At 28.8% G+C, this 9,871-nt stretch overlaps 1 protein-coding gene across 1 annotated transcript; it reads left to right on the top strand.

Moving 5' to 3' along the window:
* Nucleotides 1–5,909: 5,909 nt before the first annotated feature.
* LOC103498851 (squamosa promoter-binding-like protein 16) lies at nucleotides 5,910–9,507 on the top strand. Its single transcript, XM_008461629.3, has 4 exons — nucleotides 5,910–6,624; nucleotides 7,193–7,656; nucleotides 8,364–8,500; nucleotides 8,664–9,507. Exons 2-4 carry the CDS (start codon nucleotides 7,370–7,372, stop codon nucleotides 9,224–9,226), a joined length of 987 nt encoding a protein of 328 aa, XP_008459851.1. The 5' UTR covers nucleotides 5,910–6,624; nucleotides 7,193–7,369; the 3' UTR covers nucleotides 9,227–9,507.
* Nucleotides 9,508–9,871: the final 364 nt, after the last annotated feature.

Below are 9,871 nucleotides of genomic sequence, written 5' to 3'. Positions count from 1 at the left end.
TACCCTTTTTCACCCATTTCTTTTTCGACAATAAAATATATATATATATATAACCCATCAACAATAATAATCGATATCACCTATCGTATCTTTATCATTTTTGTCATTTTGAGGTCATACATTTGAAACCTTATTATACTTCACTTCTTGTAGTAAACAAAAATATCATAACGTATTATCTTGAAATGAAACAATGAATTTGTAGTTTTAATTCAACATAACTATCCTTTTGTAAGAATTTTTTTTGCTTTATTTGTTGGGAATTTTAATTTACATAGAAATTGTTATGATGCTGAAATAATTGTGTGAGATCCAACCCTTTGATTTAGTAATGAAATTTAGTATTGAGGGTGAAGCATGGAGAGCATAGCAATGATTGTACGATGTTCATAATTTATTGTACTTCCCTTAATTTGTTGTATCACATTAATGTTTCAATAGCTGGTTGCTGTTTTTTCTTCTATCCGTACTATCATACTATAAAATGCCAAAGGTTGGTGACGTCATAATTCATTACTTCTTTTCAAAAAAATTCTTCTAACTTCTTGTTACAAATCACTCATTTATAAACCATTGAATGCATCTACATGTTTTTTTTTTTTTTGTAAATTTATAAATTTATTTAGATTAATAATTCCGTTGTTTTTAGTTTTTAATGAAAAATACTAATAACCATTATTAGATTTTTATCTTACTTGATGTGAAGTCTATTGAAAATGACTCGGGTTAGCTTTATAGTGAACATGAAGATATTTGCGAAGTTGCTATGATTTGAAACATATAATTTTAACGTTTGGGAAAATTTAGTGCTTGTTAGATATTTCTATATGACATAAGATTTCTACACAATATATATATATATATATATATATATAAAGTATAATTTTAGGTATTTGAAGACATTTGTAGTAGTGGTGTGATACATCTATGAAAATTAACAATGATATGTCATATTTTGTATCGATCAAAGTGCTATACTATTAACTTTGTAAATGTTTTATGTTTTGTTTTCAAACAAAACATATCGAAACGAGTTATCAATATATAATCAATGAAATATATGTATTCAATGGTGGATTGTTTGAAATTGAAAAAATACATACTAATAATAAATATAATGGATCTGATATGAGTGACAAAGACGTCACCAATAGAAAAACTTGATCAGTTTTAAGGTTTCATTATTGGAGGTTGATTTGGAGGTGTTTTCACTTGTATGTGAAACCTATGTTAATAAAGATCACGTGAGATGTTAGGTTTTTCTTTTTTAAACATTGTTTTAATTGTTGTTATAAGTGAGTTGTCAATAAAAGAGACGTGAGAGAGAAAAAAGTTAAGAAAATCCACACATAGATTGACCTTTAGCATTCTTGAAAGTTGATTGGTGGTTTAGTCGAACTACGATTTTCAAAGCACGTTGATACGCCAAATAAAAAAGAAAAATCTTTCTTTGAAGCTACGATCCCACCATCAAGTTGTAATATGTAATTGAACGATATGACATCATTTTATTCCATTATGTTTAATTTTCTTATAATATTAGGATGAAAATTATAAGAAGAAAACCTACACAAAGTTAGTAATGGAGTGTGTCTGTATACCAACCAACACAGTCTCAACCTTAACTCAACTAGAAGAAAAGGTAAGAAAAGAAGAAGAGATCTGAGAAATGAACAGTGGTAGAGAACAGTAGCTAGAGAGAGGTTGATTTTAAGTGTTTTGTGTGTTTGGAAAATGGAATGAGGGATATATTATTATGTGCGTAATGATGAAGCATAGTGTAGAGAAAAGAGCAAGAAATGTTTGTTTGTAAAAAGTAGTTGAGAGAAATAGCTGCTTGCTGCTGCTGCCAAATGCAATTAATTAATTTACATATATCCATTAAAGTAACACCAATCTTGGATTGGACCATACCTTCTTTTCTTTTTCTTTTCTAACCACATAATTATAATTATAATTATATATATATATATAATTATTCATTCATCTTTATGTATTTAATGTGGGTTTAAACAAAATAAATTCAAAAGTCTTCTTTTTTCATGAATGGGGTGAAGCTTGTGAAGAGTGGGAGCCACCATCCCTTTTGGTTTCTTTTGGAAACATTTCTCCTTAACCATTCATTCACTCTCTATCAATTAACTTCCCCTTATGATGACATCCTTCAAAATATATATATATTTTACGTTATACATTTAATTTCGAAGTTTTAATATTAGACTTCAATACAATCTCTAGGTTTTAGGATGTGAGAGTTTATTCACGTAATTTTTTTTATTAAATACGTATTTGTAATTGTTGATGTACGAAAATGCTTATTAATTAATTTAAAACAATGATGAAGTGAAGTTAAAATTTAAATAATGAAGATGAATATTGGAACTTAATTAATTATAATGTTTTTAACTTTTTTTTGAATTATTTAATAAACAATAATATTAAATATAAAAACCAATTATATTAAGTGAAAGATTCGAAATTTAAAGTGTAATTTTAAAATCTAGGGAATATATCGAAATAAAACCAAAATCTCATAAATAAAATTGTAATACTTTTAATGCTAAGAATTAAATTAAAACCGAATTCAAAATTTAAGAACTAAATATTTCTCATGTATAATAACACGAAGAAAACTACGCACACAACGAAATCTAGGGAAAAAAAAAACATATTTTTGTATCTTTTTACTAGATTGAAAATTGAAAGACAACTTTCTCCTTTAGTGTGAAATCTTTTTAGCTAACACCAAAAGTAGAAAACCTCTATATATATATATATATATATATATATACTCTAGACTTTATTTATTTATTATTTTTTATTATTATTGTTTAAAAACTTTTTTAGTTTACCCTTCAAGTTGTTGAATGTTAGAAATAGGTTTATAATAAAAGTTGGGTGACATGATGATTGTATTAAAGAGATTGATGAAAAAAAAAAAGAATTAAAAGAGAAATTGGGTATGTAGCTAATTAAGCAAGAAAATTATATTTAATTTTGCTTTAATGTGTTCTAAAAAGTTGGTAGAAATTGGGAATTCTTTTTCTTTCTTGAAGTTGGAATCATTCATCCTCTTAAGTCTTGCCATTCTCATTGGGCATCCTATTATCATCCAATTTAAATTACACATTTGACAAGAGGGCATACCATTCATTTTTTATACACAATAAATAACTAATCAAAAACTTAATTTAAGCACTTTTTTTTTTTGTTTTTATATATGTATTTATATACTTAATACAATAAATGTTTGGATGAAAGAAGATTTGAATATTTATGCTGTTTATTTCATGTGGTTTAAGAGTTAGAAATTTCATCCTTGTAATTTAATTTTGTTTAAAAGATATGTTTAATGGTATAAAATTTCTTGAATTGTACTTTCTTTTATGTCTATAAATCACATTGATAAATTTTGAAGTTTAGGATTTAAAATCATTGGTAGGTTAAAAATTTATTATATTTTGTAAATATTTTAGTTTATTGTAATAATTATAAAAGGATTCTTATGAATCGAAAAAAAATAAAACTACTTATAAAATATAACAAAAAAAAATTAATTAAAGAGGATTTAATATAAATGATTTTTAATGTTTTATTATTTATAAAAATATTAATTTATTATAGATAAATTATAATGAATAAAATTAAACTTATCTTTTCCTTTTTGATTTTGGAAAGGACAATTTCTAACTTCGACCCATCTATCTTCTCTTATATTAGATTTGATTTTCTACAATAACTAAAGTGGTTTTATTATATCTTTGTGGATTGGAGTGGCCATTAATTGATAACACCATTTTCTTGATTACTATTTATTGAATAATAATGTTGATTAACAATAATATTAGTTATTCATTCCTTTGTTTATATTGAATTAGAAAAAAAAAGAAAAAGAAAACACTGTTCAAACAAACTTATTTTTATTTTAATTCATTACATACAAATAATTTAAATTATTATTTTCGAGCCCTATGCAAAAACACTTTAGTTTTTGAAACAAGTATTAGTTTATCGATAAATCTAGTTGTCATTAGAAAATATTAAAATATTATTGACAATAAGTTTAGACAATTGAAATTACAAAAATTAAAATGAAAACAATATTGGGAACTTTAGAGTATGAGAGACAAATTGATACCCATAATAAAACGTGCATGTATTGTTCATTTTGGGGTCCATTTTACAATTGTGGCTACCACCCTTTTATTCTTTTTTTTTTATTTATATATTGTTATTTTTTAAAATTCAATTGTCTCGATTCATTAATTTCTATCATAAATATTGTCGGAGAATTAATTATAAAAAGTAAAATTATTGAAAATATTTATAAATTGTAGCATAATTTTATATTTTATCAATAAATCTCAAATTTCGTTATATTTTTTAAATATTTTGGTTCAATTTACTGAAGTTAAGATTTAAATATTTTTTAATTATAAAAAATTATCATTTAATTTCTCTTTAAAATGCTTAAAATAAAAAAGATTATATATATATATATATATATATATATATATATATATATATATATATATATATATATATATATATATATACACTTCAATTTGTTTGTCATCAACATAAGTTATGGTGATACTAACAATTAAATAGTTAAGGGTTTGTTTGTTAAACCGATTATCCTATGAATTCTTAGACATATATTTAATAATATTTTTGTTCCATTTTTTTTAAAGAATAATATTATAGTTTGTTATGTATAATTTCATTTTTTTATAAAAAAAAAAAAACTATGATGTTATCAATAAAATCCATATGATATAATTTTTATATAATAGGGGTGACGAATATAATCTTCGACTTTGTCACCATCGGAGAAAAAAATCTTTCCCTTTCGTCATTATTTTCGATACAATAAAAAAATTTCTACCCCATTCAGAAATGGGTCCTGGATGGTTCTTGACCATAAGATAAATAAAACACGTTTTAAGAAATGATCAAAAATAGCAAAATAGACAAACTATTTACAATTTATGACAAAATCAAGTATAATAAGTTTTTGCTGGTTTTTTTTTTTGTCTAAAGTGTAAATAATTTGTATTTTTTTTATTATTTTTGAAAAAAAAACCTATTTAGAATTTAGATAATTAAATTTTAGATATTTAATAAGATACATAACAACTATAAGCAAATGGAGATTTAAATCTCTAGTCCTATATTTATAAAATTATATTTTAAAAGAAGCAAATATCTACATTTTTATTTTGTCAATTTTGATGATTCTATTTTCATCCATTTGTTTTGTTTTTTTTGGAATATTCAAATGAATTGTAAAACATTTTTGTAGCTCTAACATATGGAAGATTCCAACCTTAAATTTTAAATCGGTAATATCTAGTTTTATTCATCTAATTACAATCCTTACTCAACTTAAAAGTAGGTAACGAAATCTATCCTAAAAAATTTTAAATAACAAATATGGATGGTGAAAAAGTTTAAAATATATTATAGTTTAATTAAAGGTTTGAAAATAAGTGGATAATTAGATCATCCAAATCAAAATTTAAATATGTATAAATATTAAAATAAAATAAAAAACTCTAACAATTAGAAGAGCCAATAACCACAACTGCCCATTTGAGTGTATTCATTCCCTAAAACCTCAAATTCCTCATATCTAAAATAATACAAACAAAAAGTTAAAAAAAAACAAAATTTAACTATGTTGGTTGTGTGTGTATATATATATATATTGGTACCGTTTATTAAAATTTAGAATTTAAATAGATGAAAAGAGAAGATAACTTGTTCGAGGTTAATTTTTATCGTTTCAAAATTTAATTAAAATTAAATTTAGCTTAACGTTAATTGATATAGTGATATATTTGTTTTTGAAAGTAAAAAGTATAAATCGAAGTGAAAAGGGATAGGAGGAGTTAGGAGATGAGAATAGTATTTTAACAAAAGTTTGAGGTAAGATATGGGAAAGAAAGTCACATGGTTCCCTTTTTCCAAATCCCACCATTCTTTTTGGGTCTCTCTCTCCCATCATTCCTCCTTAACCCTCAACTCATAAAAACAAACACACTCTGTCCCTTTCTTTGCCACTCGTTTCTAAGCTTTTTTTTTTTTTTTTTTTTTTCTCTTTTCTTTTCTTCTCTCTTTTCTTTTCTTCTTCTTTTTCTTTTGCTTCTCTTCTCCAAGATTTTTCCTTCTCTCCAACCACAATGCCTTGGAGTTGGGCCTAAAGAGGAAAGCTAAACACTTCCAAAATACCCATTTCTCGTTTCCATCTTTCTCTTCTTCCTTTTTCCCAGTTACCCACTACCCACTATCCTTTTCTTCTCCCTCCCCTTTATCATCATCAAAGTACATTATCCACTCTTCCCAATTTTGGATTCCCTCTTTTCTTTTTTTGTTACTCTGTTTCCCAATTTCTCCACCCTTTTGCTTCTTTCTCTAATAATCTCTTCGCTATCTACTACTGTTCAAACAGCTTTCATAGATCGAACTTTGGTGCCCATAATGTCGAAATCCGATTTTCTTTTGGATTTTGAGACAATTTCTCATTTTTATGTTTTTTCAGTTCTTTCTATTTTCTCTCCTGTTTAAGCTTTCTCAGGTTTCTGAGATGAAGATGGAGCTTGACTTATGAATTTCTAAGAGGTATCCTTCTTTTTAAATTTCTAATCCGTTGGTGTGTTTTGTTTGTTTTTGTATGTGGGTAATCTTTAGGATGAATTTTCAATTTATGGGGATTGTAACTTTTAGTTGTGGAGTCAGAAATTGAAAGTAGTTTATCATTTCATGGGGGTGAAAAGAGAAATGATGATGCTGCAGAGTTTTGTTTCAGTTTGTTAGTGAAGTAGACAGTCCGATTTTTGCTGTAATGGTGGATTTTAATCTTGGTGATAGTGAACTGCTTTTTCCAAAATTTGACTATAGATCTTAAAGGAAAGTGACTAAAGTGGATATTTCCTGTAGATGGTCAATATTCCTTGTCTTTTGGAACCTAAAATTTGATCTAGTTGAGGAAATTTCGGGAGTATTGATTGTATTACTTGTGTGCAATGATTTTGATGGGGGAAAGAGAAGCTTGAATGATTTCTGTACCATTTTGGTTGTTTGTATTGTTTTTACTGTCTTAAATTGTATCTTTTTATCCCTTTTGAACCTGTCTTCTTCATCATTTGGTGTCTGTTTGCTTTCTATTCTGATTTAATCTTATTAACAGTGTTCCCAAGGGTGTAAGGTTGAACTGGGAAGGACCCTGATTGAGGCATTTTTTTTTGTTGGAAATGAGTTGAAAATCACCTTGAGAATCATTCTTGTTTGGAGAAAAGGAAAACGTTCCAAGAATCACTACTGTAGGAGGAAACTGAGAGTGTGTTGGAGTAGAGGAAGTTGCTTCATGTATTGGGAACTCAGGGGCATTGGTAATATGGACGAAAGATCTATGGATGACATGAAAGGAACTCGAGTTGCTTTAATTGAGTCATCGTCTTCGAGATTAATGAAGAGGTCACGTGCCCCTGGTAGTGGAGCCCAAGTCCCTTCGTGTATGGTAGATGGCTGCAGTTCAGACCTTAGCAAATGCAGGGACTATCACCGCCGTCATAAAGTATGCGAGCTCCATTCTAAAACACCGAAAGTAACCATTTGCGGTCAGGAACAACGATTCTGCCAGCAATGTAGCAGGTGGGTTAGAATGTTTAGAACGTCAATATGTTGCAATTTGCTTCATTTATTCTGCCTTACATTAATTTCCATGGTTTTCTTTTCTGATCATTAGAATTTAAGTTATATAGATCGGATATATACTTAAGCGGTTAAGCTTGTTGTTTTTCCATCTTGTCCTATATCATCTTGACTTGAAAACTCCATCCATTTCAACTTTCTCCATATTTTTAATTTTCTAAGTATTTTCTATAATTTATAAAAACCATTTTGGACTCGGAGTTTTGCATTATGCTCTTAGTGAAAAGTTTTATTGATCTTATGATATGTAGTATGCTTGATACGATTTCTTTTCTAAGGCGTACTAAAGAACGTGAGAGGGATATTTTTTCTTTTACACTTTTCTACCATTTTGAATTTGCATTTGCATTTGCACTTGTTTTTCTGTAGTAACATGTATAAGGTGTGCTTGTATTGTTACTCATACTACCCTGGAAACAAATGATAAATAGAGTGGATCAATTTGCACGACTCAATTCACAAAATCGCGCTTATTTATTCAATCAACATAGGAATCATAGATATCTTCTCATTCCCTCATGGATATATTTCAAAATGGTGCTGTTTTTTTGCTTTTTGTGTTGGATGCAAACCTTTGTGAGACTTACATTTTGTGTTTCTTATACTTGTTATTTTTGTCTGTTGGTTCCTTTCTTATGTTGATGTAGATTCCATTCTTTGGCGGAGTTTGATGATAGAAAACGAAGTTGTAGGAAACGTCTCGATGGGCACAACCGACGTCGAAGAAAGCCTCAACCAGCAACTATGACACTAAATGCAGGAAGATTTCTCTATGGCAACCAAGGTTCGTATTATCAATTTAGGCATGGTTTTCCAGAGCAAGCATCTTCTCCCTGGCCTTTTTCAATTGAATTTCCTTGCTTCCAAGAATTCCATTTAACTTCTCCCCGATGTTTTCGCTATCGAATAATCAACCAATGCAAAGTGCATACAACTTTTTTGTGCAGGTCCAAGATTCTTACCCTTTGGTAATCAATTACTGTCGGCCAGCAGTGATGTGAGCTCTTCTTGGATTGGAATGATCAAACCCGAGAACAATGCGCCACTTTGTGGTGGCAACTCACAGTTTGACTTTACTGACAGAAGAAAAAGTATGTTGCCCGGTTCGTTGTCTTCTGATTACAAAGAAAAACAGCTAGCAATCTCTTGCATCCCTATAGGACTGCTTCCCAAATCATCTGATACTCAGCCATTTCTCAACGTTGGATCCAGCAACGGTGGGAATGTTCAGAAAGTGCTCGGAAACGGATCGAATCGGTTCTTCGACTCTGACTGTGCTCTCTCTCTTCTGTCAACACCAGTTGAGCCTGGGGAGATTAATCTAAGCTCCATGAGCCAATCCAACCTCATCCCCCCAGCCCATTTCATTCACAGCGACGGTCTTGGCTTGGAGGGTGACCCCATTAGTTCTGGTTTAGTCTCGGACGGTAGCAGCGATGCCAACATCCGGTGCTACTCAACATTCCAGGACGGACCTGATGGATCATCTGGTGATCTATTCAGGTTTTGAAACATGAAAGTTGGGTCATTTTTCTAGGTTCTGAGATAGAATTGTCCTATGTTTATTCACTTCAGATTTTAACTCAGCCACTATCAATCTTCCGGTCTCTGCTTGCTTTCTTTCTTTCTTTTTGTTATGTGAAGTTTAATGAATGCTTTTAGTTTGTGTGTGAAATTTCTCTTTCAATGTTTTGTTTTTACTTTGTTCAGACTTCAAATTTTGAATATTGATTTTCTGGCTCTATTTAGTTCCTCATGGAAGAGTCAACAACTTAAAAAATTGTTGAACAATGCCTCATGCTCTCTCTTCTCTTCTCTCTGGTTGGTTTGTTTATCGATCTTATAGCGATTTTTAAAAAAGATATTACAAGTTGGGCAAAATCTATATATGATAGATTTCTCTATTAATGTGATAAACTCATATTACCGATATATGGTCTATTATTGAGAAATCCTGAGATATACATTTACATTTTCTTATATTTGTATTTTCTTTTTCATAACTATATCTGTTGTTGGAATGTGTTGAATTTATTATTTGATACTTAGAACAACCAAATATAGGGTTTCGCTCAATGAACTCTCTAACCTCAGTAACATATTTGTATTTTGAAAAACATTCTCTCTCATACTTTATCGTTCTCTCTCTCGTATA

The sequence above is a fragment of the Cucumis melo genome, chromosome 11, assembly GCF_025177605.1.
Source record: "Cucumis melo cultivar AY chromosome 11, USDA_Cmelo_AY_1.0, whole genome shotgun sequence".
Taxonomy (NCBI): Eukaryota; Viridiplantae; Streptophyta; class Magnoliopsida; order Cucurbitales; family Cucurbitaceae; genus Cucumis; species Cucumis melo.
This window is presented reverse-complemented; position numbering and strand designations above follow the sequence as displayed.

What these genes read in the sequence shown, in the direction of transcription:
- LOC103498851 (XM_008461629.3), top strand. Translation starts at nt 7,370, where the DNA reads ATGTATTGGGAACTCAGGGGCATTGGTAATATGGACGAAAGATCTATG. An exon ending in TTCTGCCAGCAATGTAGCAG is followed by an intron (nt 7,657 to 8,363) that starts GTGGGTTAGAAT and finishes ATGTTGATGTAG; the next exon opens with ATTCCATTCTTTGGCGGAGT. An exon ending in ATTTCTCTATGGCAACCAAG is followed by an intron (nt 8,501 to 8,663) that starts GTTCGTATTATC and finishes TTTTTTGTGCAG; the next exon opens with GTCCAAGATTCTTACCCTTT.